General features: G+C 43.4%; 1 protein-coding gene across 1 annotated transcript in view; it reads right to left on the bottom strand.

Annotated features, from left to right (window-relative positions):
- Positions 1–238: 238 nt before the first annotated feature.
- trabd2b (TraB domain containing 2B) overlaps positions 239–14,916 on the bottom strand; it is a 324,667-nt gene continuing 309,989 nt past the window's right edge. Inside the window, exon 7 of the mRNA XM_067990256.1 lies at positions 239–6,036. Within this exon, the coding sequence (XP_067846357.1) occupies positions 5,847–6,036 (190 nt within the window). The 3' untranslated portion in view covers positions 239–5,846. The remainder of the gene's footprint in view (positions 6,037–14,916) is intronic.

The raw sequence follows: 14,916 nt of genomic DNA, 5'->3' as shown, positions 1-14,916 counted from the left end.
TCGAGGTGATGAAATTTTAAGTAAAGTAACATAATATTACCATATAGAAGACCTATCAATATTTGCAATTTAGTGAATTTTTATGAAAATCAGCATAAGCTAACGTTGAGAAAACCCAGCCAAGCCTTGTATGTGTTATAATTGCTGCCTTCTGCCCCAAGGTGGCAGTATGAGCACCATTTTAAGGCCACTCAATGACAAGTATCCCTTTACCCCAGATTTCACCAGGAGACAGCTATTAAATTATAATGATTTATTGACTCTTTATATTATCTTTTATTCCCAAAATTTCACAATTTTGTGACGAGTACAGTCACATGAAAATTGTAAACAAAATAATTCTTTTTAATGGTTGATACTCTCCTACACTTATTCCAGTAGTGAAAAATATGGCCATATTTACATGAATTTATCAAAATCACATCATCTATCATTCCATGTGGAATAAATCACTCTGCCTAAATCTCAGATTTTTTCTTCCTGGATTAAACCAACAATGTAATTTGCATGTTTTATGCTGAAAAAACATAGGCATCAAATGTATCCACAGAATGTGTGACTTTGTGAAAACAAAAACTGCATGTAAACTTCGGTGCTGTTTTTAAATCACATCTAATTTTGAAATAGCGGTCAGATTAAGTTGCATATTATGAAACAAATTTTTCTTGAATAATCAAATAAATATCCAGTCGTTTTCAGGGGAGAAAAACTGCAACAACCCAACATGTCATTGCCTAATACCTCCATGTAAATAGGGCCATGGATAGCTAGCTAAAATGAAAAAAAAATACTGAAATGAGCTTCTGTATTTTCTACAAGAATACAAAATGTTTAACTCTGTAATTATAATTATTAATAAACATATTGATTCAAATTTATAAAATCCTGTCTTTAACATCTCGCTATAGAGTCAATCCATTGCTTATCACCATCTTGTCTTTTTTTGTAAAAATTTGACTTGGCTGCTGCAATTACTCTAATACATATTCCGATTTATTACAATACAGCATTACGTTACACTAAAAAAATAATATTTCTGAAAAAATAACATTAATAGAATCTTTTACAACAGTGTGCTGAGAAAGGCGTTACAATATGTTACAAAAATGTCAAAACAGATGACAAAAATAAAATATTTTGTTTCTGTAATAACTTAATGTGTACCAATTAATTCACAACCCATTTTCTGTTTGGTATGCACACAGATCTGTTCTTTTCCACAATATTTCAATATCAGTTAAAGGTTCTTGGTAATATTTTCAAAAAAAAATGTCATCTAATGGGAAAAGTGCAGTGACTCTTCTCTACAGAAGTCACCAGAATAAAAGACAATGACCACGGACTGGTGCACAGTGTGATCAAACATGCACTCACGATGCCTTGGTGATCACCAGTCCAAGCACCATGTCAGAAGCTGAACTGGAGCAGCATGAAACATGTAAAGCTCCCACATCCCTTCATCAATAGCCTCCCTTCCTCTCGACAATCTTTGACAATAAGTTCAGAATTGGTGGCAAATTGGTACCAATATCAGCAATGGAGGACTTAAAGGTTCCATAAGAGTATTGTCGTGATGTCATGGCCTAGATGGTCCAACTCCCAAAACGACTTCCTATTTGGTCAACAGAAGCTGATGGCAACAGGATTCGGACCAGTCGAACCTTTGTGGTACTGATCGTGGTACTGATCTATCCTTGATTAGTCACTCAGGGGATCTGTATGTTCCTGTGCTGACTCAAGACTGGGAGCCTTAGTGACACAGGATATCTCACCAGTGAGGATTACTGCCTGTGTCTTTTTATGAGTGAGTAAGGCACAAGTGATGTGCAACAGTCTTTTTCTTAAAAAAAAAAATCCTCCAATCTTTCCAGAAAGTGCCAGGTCTTCCTGGGGCATAGATCCACAGGTGGCAGCAACCCTCTGGTATTTCATCTAAGTGACCATTCTTCATTTGTGAACCTTTACAGTGAGTGTCAGCAGGCTATTACAATCATGGAGGAATCAGAGTTGAGCAAATTCTTGCCTCACCCACTGTCCAATCTCACACACAAACAGAATTCACGAAAAAGATTTGCCTAACTTTAACATGAGGGCAATAACTCTTTAAACTGGAAGATGGGGCCAGAATCTGGGTTGAGTGCATGAAATCTATTTGGGTGGGTTAGTGGGGCTACCACCATTACATTGGGTATGCTGAGTGTGGGGGTTCCACAGAAATGAGAGCTACCCAATTCACCACTTCAATGCCACTTTCTCAATATCAGAACCCCTGGTAACAGAGCATTGCTGCCAGAGGCCTGGGAACAGCTCAGCTACCCACTTGGCTAGGGTTGGTATGTACCAAGAAAGGGGGAGGGAGAAAGTACCTTAAAAAAAAGGTAATCTCACTGAAAGATCAAAAAATAAAATTGTAAGATAAAAGATGCCGAATGTGAGGGACACAATGGGGGTGATTTTAAACCTCAAGATTGGGTGGGTTGGGGGCGGGTGGGAGTTGAAAATAGTTGTTTTTTGGGTCACGACCACAACCCGGCTTTATTTCCGGGTTTAACTTCGGCGCTGAAAAGTACAGGCTTCCCACTGGGAATGCGAAGTCCAAAAACTTTGCGGTTGCGACCCGAAAAAACAACTATTTTCAACTCCCACCCGCCCCCAACCCACCCGTTCTTGGGGTTTAAAATCACCCCCAGTGAGCGAAATGTAAGGGGGCAGAAAAGAAAATTAAATGTGGGTAGAAAGGATTGCGACCAAATGTGTGCTGGCATGAAACAAATGCACCAGGCGACTCTCACTTACACCAGTGCCAACAATTGAGGTGAAGTGTACTGCAGAACAAAAATCAGGTTGCATACGATTTCAGTCAAATAACCTCAGTACAGTCAGGGCATCATCTCTACTGAGAAATCTCTAACACTGATCCACTAATCCCATATCGCAGACTCCAAACTACTGCCTTTTTAAAATTGTTGTCTCTTAGCAATTCTACATCTACAGCAGCAGCATTCAGTTAATAGCAGTAGCCTCTGCTCCAAGAAAAAGCCCATTCCAGCTCCATCTGATGTTCTTCTGCTTTTCATAGTGAGTTCTCCTGGGCCCAGATAGTTAATCTGCCACCACTTAAACTGAATGCTGCTCCATTATTTTATGCAGAAAATATTTTTGTTACCTAACAAGGCAGTGAAATAGAACTTGAGTCCAACAGAAAAATGAAAATTCAACTTTAAATGAATTTGAGGGCTCATCTCATTCTGCAGAAAGGTCTCCTTTAAACATTTTCTGTGAATATGGTAAGTAATGATGGACTGGAGCATCAGCACTGGACTTCAAAGTGGTAATTATCAGATGTACTTGTCAGTGAGAAACTTTCTAGAAGAAGACCACTACATAAAGAAGGGAACTTTGGAGATGTTGCAAAACTATACTGAGACCGGTGGGAATGTGCTACATGTTCAGTATATTCCAAGAATCTGAAAAGGATATGTTTTGTACAGTGATAAAATTGAGGGATCCAGATGGTGCCATTAACTGCAAGAGCAAATCTTCAAATTGGATACCAAGGCCCAAAATTACTGGGGCTGGAGAGTCTAGAAAGCATGATTTCCACCAAGGGGCTGGGGTTGGAACCCAGTTCTGCTGGGATTGGCTATTGTCCTTTAAATTCCGCTACATGGGAGGATCTTCTACGTCAAGGGAGCATGTCGGGGAGAGTTCCAGGTTACCTCAGGAATTCCACCCTTTATATCCTTATAGGGCCTCAATAGAACTCATGCCACACTCAGCCTTTTGCAAGGCCCAAAATCTTACCTGGACTAAGGTAATCGATTCTGGAGGGAGAGAATTAATGACCTTGTCTGGAGGAAGAATGGCTTCTTTTGGAGCAGAAAAGTTCAAAAAGTTTAATTTTTTTCCTCCAGCTCTGTTGGAACACAGAGGACATCAGGCAGAATAGGTGTGGGCTGCTCTGCTTGCAAGGGCAGATTGGGCCTGGTCAGGGCCTATCCTTTTAAAAATCAGATATTAATTTCATCCTCTTTTCTCTCCACTTCTCCTAAAGATGCTAATTGGTGTAAGGGTGCATTTCCACAAGAGCCAGCCGTTCTCTGATACCTCACTTATATGACTATTTTTCATCTGTGAATCTAAACAATGAGTGTTGACAAACGCCGTGAGCATGATGTATAAGACAGACACTCTCCTGCAGGGGTCACTGGTCAGCCATCAGCAACCTGGGCTGATTTTTTCACCTCTCTATCTCATGGGAGTTGAGGCCTCTCTACTGCAGGCTCAACTGAGATCAGCTCAGAGCAGATCAGGTATTAAACCTGGTATCTTTCTAGTCTGTATAGCTTAGTATCGCAACAGGTGATGCATTTAACCACTAAACTACCAGAGTAGGTTGGATTACTTGAGTTTTAGCTTTGCTCAGTGGAAGGTTGCATTCTTGCCTCTGAATCAGGTAATTAAGGAGTCAAGCCCCACTACAGACTTGAGCACATAATCTAGGCAGATGTTTCAATGCAGTGCTGAGGGAATGCTGCATTGTTAGAGGTGCTATCTTTGGATGGAATGTTAACTCACGGCCCCATCTGCCTGTTCCTGTGGGTATAGAAGGCATTATTTGAAGAAGAGCAAGGGAGTTCTCCCGGTGTCCTGGATGACATTCATCATTCAACCAACATCACCAAAACAGATTAACTAGTTGTTTATCTCAGTGTTGTTTGTGGGCCCATACTGTGTGTAAATTGGCTGGTGTGATTGCCTACATAACAACAGTGATTACACTTCAAATGTAATTCATTGGTTGTGAAGCGCAGAAAGACATCGCGAGGATATCAAAAGGTGTTATATAAAATGCAAATTCCTTCTTTCCTATCATAAATTCACCAAGATGAATCCAGCCTTACATCCAGATATAATCCAGATTCAACTCAGTAAACATAATAATTTTTCTTACAAACTATGCTTTCGTACCTGCGCAAGCAATGTGTAATGTGGGTGGCAGTACAGAGGTATTAATGTTTCTGATTGACCGCATGATGGAAGCTCTGGAGTAATATCAGCTTTGTGATGCATCTGATGATCCAGTTGAGTTCAGTAAGCATACAGACCACTGATCGGATGTGGGACCTTCTTGGTCTGTATGGTTCAGATGTGCACTTACTAACAGAGCTTCTGCAGCAAACCATCCGATCCTTCTTTATGAATCACTGCGTTAAAGGAGTTTTCAGAACCAAACACCATTCATTCGTCTTCAGAGATACTTGATATACTGAACAATCAGCTGAATCACTAAAGGCTTTTAAGGAGGAACTCAGGAGGAAACTCCCACTAATGTGTTTCTCAACTAATAAATACATCCACCAGCCAACCTTCAGTAGAAAATCTTCCCTGCCTGGATAGACTAAGGCATAACTTTTATAGCACTGGACTTTTCATGTGTTATGGAGTCATATACACAACAAAAACTTAACTTTGATGGGGGAATAAATATACATTATTCATATGAACATATATACTTTCAGAAGTAAATTTACAATGCCCCATAGCATCATGGGAAAAAATATCCTTCTACAAAAAGAAGATGCCGTTACCACTTGGCTGCTCGAGTTTCAGAATCTCATTTTAGTTTTTACTGCATCATCACAAAGAACATGATGGATCAGATTCAACCAAGTCTTGTGGGTCTACCAAGCTGAGGGCACAGGCACTTCCTATATGTTACTGCAAAAAGCTCCGTCAGCTAATACCAGAAATTCCTTTAAGGGTTTCTCTCTTAAATTTAAAAAAACATTGTGGGTTAAGGTTACGTGTGCAGGGAGGTGCGGGGGAGGGGTAGGGGGGTGGTGTCAGGAGGGCCACAGCAGACTCCAGATTAAACAGGCTACCCCGTAGAGGAGTGCAGTTGCTGATGGAACTGTGGACATTGAGGCAGAGTTGAGGATGGGATGCTGCTCCTTTTGATGTGAAGGTTCATGCGCAGGTTCCACTGTGATGTAGCCATTGATAATTCTGATATTGGATGGCATGACTGTCGTGCTGAAAGAAAAAAGAAAATTGGAATATCAGATACCTAGGGACATGCTGTCTTCCCATTCTTTTGGCCAAAGACAATGTGTGGTGCAAGGAGACCAAGAACAAATAAGGGGAGAAAAATACCTTAAAACTAAACACATCTCAAGAGAATGGTTCGATGTTCCATGCATCGACAGCTTCATTTAGTTACAGAAGCCATTAAGCTGTTTTTTCTCAGAATTAGACATGACTGATCTTATGCAAACACCTTTGTCAAGAAATTTTAGAACTAGGTATTAATCTACCTCAGTAAAATTTTCCAGCAAATTTAATCTTTAAACCAGTCAATAGACACTAACAGCCCAATGAGTGCAAGTCACTTTATTCACTAGAATCAAATGACAAACTTGGTGTCTTTAACCCCTTTGGTAATGGAATCCCGATGACTGCTGTAGTCTAGCTCTTTATGGTAATCATTTCACTGTACATTACCGGATGTATTAAATGTTGCAAATAAAGCTTGTTAAAATGACAGTGCCTTCTATACTGCCAACAAAATTTGGAGGTGGAATTTCCTGTGGGGACGTATCAGGAAGTTACAACCAAAATTACGCCATTCATGTGCACATTTTGCTGATGTCTATTTACAATCAAATTTCCTGCCAATCTCATTAACATTTGTAAAAATGGGCGTAAACAAGCAAAATCAGTGTAAACAATCGAGGCCCGAGTAAAGTGCTGAACTCGCACCATATATTCTTTTTCTAAGTATGCCCATTAAAGTTTCAAGCCATCTAATCATCATTCATGTACATTAGGCACAGTATGTTTGAGAACATGCAATCGTGGAAACTTTTCAATTTTTAATGTGATTTTTACTGATGCCATAAAAATGCATTCAAAGAAACAGAAAATACAGAGGCGGTCTCAATGAGGATAATAGTAAAAAAAAACTTTTTAAAAATTGAAATAAAACACCAGAGAAATGACTGATTCAGCCTGCGGCTAAAACGCTGGGCTTAATTTTGCACCTGTTTTGATCCAGCATAATTGCAGGAAATTTGCATGTCAGGCTCTTTAGCCTGGAGGTGGAGACATTACAATAAGCTGAGATGCGTTTGGGTGCAGGGATTGATAGACGGGCGTAAAAGAACAGGGAAATTCGGGTGTAGGGTAATTATGCAGGTAACATACTTGTGCCCAAGTTTCCTTGGTCTTTTATGCCGGATATTTGCTTTATGCCCTGATTACATGTGTCTCTGGGCGCAAATACGGAGGAAATTCCACCCCATGATTTCAGATTATGCTTTGGCTTGCAGGAGGTGTCTGAAGTGTTAAATATGGAGCATTAAAGAATGCTATATTTTATAGTGCCACCTGCTGTTATTGTTGCCATTCAACATTTAAATGAATGAACAGCTTTACTCCCAATCCATCATTACACTATGCCATTTTAGTACTCTGCACCAATATTGGGATGTTCACCTACAGGTGAATGTGAAGCCCCAACTTCCAATATTTCATTATTTAAAATATCTCTTTTCTTTATTAAAAAGGGCCTATTTTCCCCCAGAAAACTGGAGAGATGAGTTTGGTTATATAGCAATATGCAAACATCAGCAGAACTGCAGTGTTTGTTGTCAATAATCAGTAGTTTCTGATTGGATCATAATAGTAAACTATCAAAATCAAATGAAAATGACACACTCTCTTTGTCTTCTAAACTCAATCAATCACAGATCAAACACAATTGTTACACAATCTGCAGGATCGTATGTCACTGGGACATATGAAGTATGCAAGGATACCTCGTGCCTCCCCTTCCCCGGGTACCCTACCCCCTCCCCTGATCACAGATTTTCCAATTCCCCCACAATTCCTTATTTATTTTGCCGAGACCATTCCCGGTGGTCTCCGTGGCAGCCTGACTCCCCATGAATGTTGTCCTGCCGGCTTCAGGCGGGAGTCAGAGTCTGGGCATGTAAATGAGGCCCTGGAGTTAATATATTCCAGGCCTCACTCTCTGGGGGACGGGATGGTTCACCGCCCGATTCAGCTCCTGAAGTCCCGTCCCGAGTTAAAATCATGGCTTTAGATGCATTGGAGTAGCAGTTAGAATGCCAGAAATGTTACCCAGTGTGTTCAAATAGCAACTAATGTGGAAAACCACAGGAAAAGGCTGGCTGACATTTTGGGTTTTCTAAGTGACTATTCATAGTAAGTGCATTTGCTGACTAGGTTGAGAAATGTACTTTTTCCATTAAATTTTACACAAGGATTGCTCCAAAGATATGAGATGGCAAATTTAACGGACAATAGAAAAGACATGCAGTTCTGTAGACTATCATATGGTATGAATCATTTTAACTGCTCAATATAACAAGTATTTCATCTGATGATAAGGACAAAGAGAAAGTTGAAGCAGACAAGCTTCTAATATGAAACAGATTTTCACCTAAAAAAATTCTTAAGTGCATGCGTCAGATTGATAGAATAAGTTTTTTATGTATTAGATCAGCGACAAAATGGTTCCAGTTCTTCTGCAATAGTATAATTACTTGAAGTGCCAACATACAGATGAGTTACGCCCAACATTTTTTACAGTGAATATTTCTGCAGCTCATTACATAACCAGTTGTTGGATTCAACGTCTAGAAGGGGCCCTGCACTGCAAGTGTTCAGGAAATAATGCTCATTCAATCCTGTGCTGCATGCGTACATTTCAAGGATGTATCTGTTACTTGACTACATACCGTCATATAATTATGAATGATACTAGGCCTCCTTAATGGAATGGATTAATCTCTCTCAACTCTTACACACATACAGACAACCAGAAAGGTTTAAGTTTTGCTCTGAAGCATCAGAAATAGACTTGATGAGTCAAACAAAGTTTTCTTGTTCTACATGTGGGGATCGTGGCTTAGTGGTTATGGTATTTTTTTTTATTCGCTCATGGGATGCAGGCATCGCTGGCAAGGCTAGCATTTATTGCCCATCCCTAATCGCCCTTGAGAAGGAGGTGGTGAGCTGCCTTCTTGAACCGCCGCAGTCCGTGTGGTGAAGGTTCTCCCACAGTGCTGTTAGGAAGGGAGTTCCAGGATTTCGACCCAGCAACGATGAAGGAACGGCGATATATTTCCAAGTCGGGATGGTGTGTGACTTGGAGGGGAACGTGCAGGTGGTGTTGTTCCCACTGTGCTAAATGGGATAGATTCAGAACTGATATAGCAGCTCAAAACTGGGCATCCATGAGGTGCTGCGGGCCATTAGCAGCAGCAAAATTGTATTCCAGTACAATCTGCAACCTCATGGCCCGGCATATTCCTCACTCTACCATTACCAACAAGCCAGGGGATCAACCCTGGTTCAATGAGGAGTGTAGAAGAGCATGCCAGGAGCAGCACCAGGCGGAGCTAAAAATGAAGTGCCGACCTGGTGAAGCTACAACACAGGACTACATGCATGCTAAACAGCGGAAGCAACATGCTATAGACAGAGCTAAGCGATTCCACAACCAATGGATCAGATCAAAGCTCTGCAGACCTGCCACATCCCATGTGCCTGCTGCCCTTGTCCTTCTAGGTGGTAGAGGTCGCGGGTTTGGGAGATGCTATCGAAGAAGCCTTGGCGAGTTGATGCAGTGCATCCTGTAGATGGTAAACACTGCAGCCATGGTGCGCCAGTGGTGAAGGGAGTGAATGTTTAGGGTGGTGGATCGAGTGCCAATCAAGTGGGCTGCTTTGTCCTGGATGGTGTTGAGCTTCTTGAGTGTTGTTGGAGCTGCACTCATCCACGCAAGTGGAAAGTATTCCATCACACTCCTGACTTGTGCCTTGTAGATGGTGGAAAGGCTTTGGAGAGTCAGGAGGTGGGTCACTCGCCACAGAATACCCAGCCTCTGACCTGCTCTTGTAGCCACAGTATTTATGTGACTGGTCCAGTTAAGTTTCTGGTCAATGGTGAATCCCAGGATGTTGATGGTGGGGGATTCGGCGATGGTAATGCCGTTGAATGTCAAGGGGAGGTGGTTAGACTCGCTCTTGTTGGAGATGGTCATTGCCTGGCACTCGTCTGGCGTGAATGTTACTTACCACTTATCAGCCCAAGCCTGGATGTTGTCCGGGTCTTGCTGCATGCGGGCTCGGACTGCTTCATTATCTGAGGGGTTGCGAATGGAACTGAACACTGTGCAATCATCAGTGAAACATCCCCATTTCTGACCTTATGATGGAGGGAAGGTCATTGATGAAGCAGCTATAGATGGTTGGGCCCAGGATCCTGCCCTGAGGAACTCCTGCAGCAATGTCCTGGGGCTGAGATGATTGGCCTCCAACAACCACTACCATCTTCCTTTGTGCTAGGTATGACTCCAGCCACTGGAGAGTTTTCCCCCTGATTCTCATTGACTTCAATTTTACTAGGGCTCCTTGGTGCTATACTCGGTCAAATGCTGCCTTGATGTCAAGGGCAGTCACTCTCACCTCACCTCTGGAATTCAGCTCTTTTGTCCATGTTTGGAACAAGGCTGTAATAAGGTCTGGAGCCAAATGGTCCTGGTGGAACCCAAACTGAGCATCGGTGAGCAGGTTATTGGTGAGTAAGTGTCGCTTGATAGCACTGTTGATGACACCTTCCATCACTTTGCTGATGATTGAGAGTAGACTGATGGAATGGTAATTGGCCGGATTGGATTTGTCCTGCTTTTTGTGGACAGGACATACCTGGGCAATTTTCCACATTGTCGGGTAGATGCCAGTGTTGTAGCTGTACTGGAACAGTTTGGCTAGAGGCGCGGTTAGTTCTGGAGCACAAGTCTTCAGCACTACAGCCGGGATGTTGTCGGGGCCCATAGCCTTTGTTGTATCCAGTGCACACAGCCGTTTCTTGATATCACGCGAAGTGAATCGAATTGGTTGAAGACGGGCTTCTGCGATGGTGGGGATATCGGGAGGAGGCCGAGATGGATCATCCACTCGACACTTCTGGCTGAAGATGGTTGCAAGCGCTTCAGCCTTGTCTATTGGACTCACGTGCTGCAGAGCCTCCCATTAGTTATTTAATTGTCCACCACCATTCACGACTGGATGTGGCAGGTCTGCAGAGCTTTGATCTGATCCATTGGTTGTGGAATCGCTTAGCTGTCTGTAGCATGTTGCTTCCGCTGTTTAGCATGCATGTAGTCCTGTGTTGTAGCTTCACCAGGTCGGCACCTCATTTTTAGGTCCGCCTGGTGCTGCTCCTGGCATGCTCTTCTACACTCCTCATTGAACCAGGATTGATCCCCTGGCTTGTTGGTAATGATAGAGTGAGGAATATGCCCGGCCATGAGGTTGCTGATTGTACTGGAATACAATTTTGCTGCTGCTAATGGCCCGCAGCACCTCATGGATGCCCAGTTTTGAGCTGCTATATCAGTTCTGAATCTATCCCATTTAGCACAGTGATAGTGCCACACAACACGTTGGATGGTGTCCTCAGTGCGAAGACGGGACTTCGTCTCTAAGGGGAGTGTGCGGTGGTCACCCATACCAATACTATCATGGACAGATGCATCTGCGACAGGTAGATTGGTGAGGACGAGGTTAAGTAGATTTTTCCCTCGTGTTGGTTCTCTCACCACCTTCCGCAGGCCCATTCTGGCAGCCATGTCCTTCAGAACTCGGCCAGCTCGATCAGTAGTGGTGCTACCGAGCCACTCTTGGTGATGGACATTGAAGTCCCCCACTCAGAGTACATTCTGTGCCCTTGATACCCTCAGTGCTTCCTCCAAGTGGTGTTCAACATGGAGACCTGTACTAGTAACCAGAGATTAACCTTGAGAATGGCAGCTTGAGAATTTGAATCCAGTTTTAAAAATCTGGAAGTATAAAAAACTGGTATCAGTAAAGTTGTTATTAAAACTCAACTAGTTCTCTTCAAGAAGGAAACCTGCTGTCATATATGTGACTCCAGTCCCACACCAATGTGGTTGACCGTTAACTGCCCTCTGAGGTTATCTAGCAAGCCACTCATATAAATAAAACTGTTACAAAGATAGAAGGCTCACCACAACCTTATCCGGACAACTAAGGGTGGGCAATAAATGCTGACCGTTATTAAAATGTGAAAAAACATTCTTAGGTAATGCTCTCATGAAGTAGAATCCATTCTTTGGGCTAAACAGCTACTTTTAGTTATGAACAATTTTAGGGCTGGGGAATTCCATGCCATGGGATGTCATACACCATTGTATTATTGCATGATTCATATTAGGGTACTAAATCTGGAACCTTAAGTATCTTGAAGCCATATTGCTATAGAATTTTGGTTGAAAGTATTGGTTTATTCTTAAGCAGTTTTTAGTACAAGTTTTGAAATGGATTGAACCTTATAGTTAAAAAATGTGGTATAAATGAGGCATATCCCATAACACCAACCCACACTGAGTAACACCCATTATATGCAGAGCTGCTTGGGGATGTAGCCACAGAGCAACCACATATGTCTGACTATGGCCAATGCAGGGGCGGGTGGAGGCCTAGTCATGCTTTATAGCAATGGTGCGTAGCTGACTGCATCACCAGATGTTGTTGGTGACCATCGTTGCCGTAAAACTGAGATTATTTTTCTGACATAATGGGCAGGATTTTAAATGGAAAAAATGGCTGGGTTGGGAGTGGGGGGAGGCGGACATTGAAAATTGCAACAATTTCAGATCCGTCCCCAACCGTCCATTTCTGGTTTTCACCGGGGTGGAACAAGGGGCAGGCAATCAACCCTCTCAGGAGGCGGGTTGGTCACTAAAACCTTTCAAGGAGGCTGCAGGCCCCCATTTTTTCAGGTTTTGTGATTTCAACCTCTGGGGGCCGGGATTCCCGGTCCTTCTCCTTCACGTCATGTGAGAGGAGGCGAGAAGGTCTGAAACAGCAGGTAAGTGACTTTATAGCACAGCTTGTGGGCCCAGAGGAGCAGGAGTGCTTCCCCCAGGCTCAACAAGCCTACCTGCAGTGACCCCCCCCCCCCAACGATCGCGACCCCCTCAACAATCGCGACACCCCCCAACGATCGCAGAACCCCCCCAACGATTGTGACCCCTGATCTCGACCCCCCACCTCAGTGACTGACCCCCCCACCGGTGACTGACACCCGACCGTCCCCCGATGACTGACCCCCTCATGACCCCCGATGACTGATCTGCTCTATCACCCCCGACCCCCCAATGAATGACTTCCCCCCATGACCCCCGATCCCCCCGACAACTGACCCCCGATCCCCCGATAACTGACCCCAATCCTCCCGGTGACTGACCCCTGAACCCCACTGATGACTGACCCCCGATCCTCCCAATGGCTGTCTCCCGATCCCCCCAATGACTAACCTCTGATGGCTGACCCCCGATCCCCCCCCCCCGATGACAGACCCCAATCCCCCTGGTGACTGACCCCCGATTCCCTCCGATGACTGACCCCCGATTCCCCCCGATGACTGACCCCCGATTCCCCCCAATGACTGACCCCCGATTCCCCCCGATGACTGACCCCCGTGACTAACCCGCCCCCCCCTCATTGACCCCCATGCCCACCCATGTCAAACAGGCTGGCCAGTCGGACAGGAAACCAACAAAAAAAAAACTTCCTTACGTCAAAATTGTAAGGCCCTCTGGGAAACCTGTACTTCCGGGTTTCCCGTCCGCCAATCGATCCCCACCCCCGCCACCTTCCCGGCTCCGGGCTAAAATCCTGGCCAAAGTTTTTTTTAAGTTGAAATCCTCCAAAACATTTTCTCCTCTCCTCTCTTGAAGATGCTGACTCATTCTGTGAAACAGTTCCCTGGATAGTAACTGCCCAAGTGGCCGTTCTTCATGTGAGAGTTTAGAAAATATGTATCGGCGGGCTATTCAACCATGGAGACGGGTGGCACTATCATAAATTAACCTGATTCTACCATAACACAATATGTACACACATATATACACACATCCGGCAACAACCACTGTGTTATGATCTGATTCAGGGACTCTGGGTGATATTTTCCCCTCCCTAGTCCAGAGACACAGAAGCCAACTGTAGTGCCTCAGCACTCCTCAAGTCGAGATCAGCACTAAACACAGCCCAGAGATTCTCAAGGGCAATTAGGGATGGGCAATAAATGCTGGCCTTGCCAGCGATGCCCATATACCATGGGATGAATAAAACAAAGGTTGAACCAGGGGCAATCCTGATCTGGAAGGTTAAGAGTTACATTAAGCTACTGAGTTACTGGGGAAACTACATTTGAAATTTATTTCATAGAATCATATAGCATGGTAGGAGGCCATTTGGCCCATCGTGCCTGTGCCGGCTCTCTGAAAGAGCTAAAACTGGCACTTTTAGTGTAAACGTACAATCACCCCATGGGATATAGAAATTGTTCCACTTGTGACCTGATCAATTCACTTTCCATTTAATTATTCAGAGTTATAAGTTATAAGATCAGGCTACCCCCATGGAGTATTTTCTTTCTCCATGGAGATATGTACATTTGCCATCTGTTACTCTGTATACACAAAAGCACTTTTAATTTTGCAATAAAGTTCTTATAGCTTGTTCATTAATGCTTTCCTGGAAGTTAAACTTTGGTCTGGTGTGATATCTAATGTTTGCAGATGCTTGAAGACAACAGCCTTTGGGCTTCCAAAGTAAACCTTCATTCTGATAGAGCAATGAAAGCCAGTTGTCTTAGCTGGAGACAAAGATCATGTCTCTTAGATTGCAGAATGTCATCCCCTGCTACGTATCAAGCATCAGGAATGTTGGAGTTAGGGGCAAATCAAAACCCCACCTGACATAATAATCATCATGTCAATGGGCTGCTGTATTCCCTAAGGTCAATATAACTATCCATGAGACCCCAAGCCTGAAAGAGGACACTATCACAACATTT

The sequence above is a fragment of the Heptranchias perlo genome, chromosome 9 (genome assembly GCF_035084215.1).
Source record: "Heptranchias perlo isolate sHepPer1 chromosome 9, sHepPer1.hap1, whole genome shotgun sequence".
In the NCBI taxonomy this organism is placed as follows: Eukaryota; Metazoa; Chordata; class Chondrichthyes; order Hexanchiformes; family Hexanchidae; genus Heptranchias; species Heptranchias perlo.
This window is presented reverse-complemented; position numbering and strand designations above follow the sequence as displayed.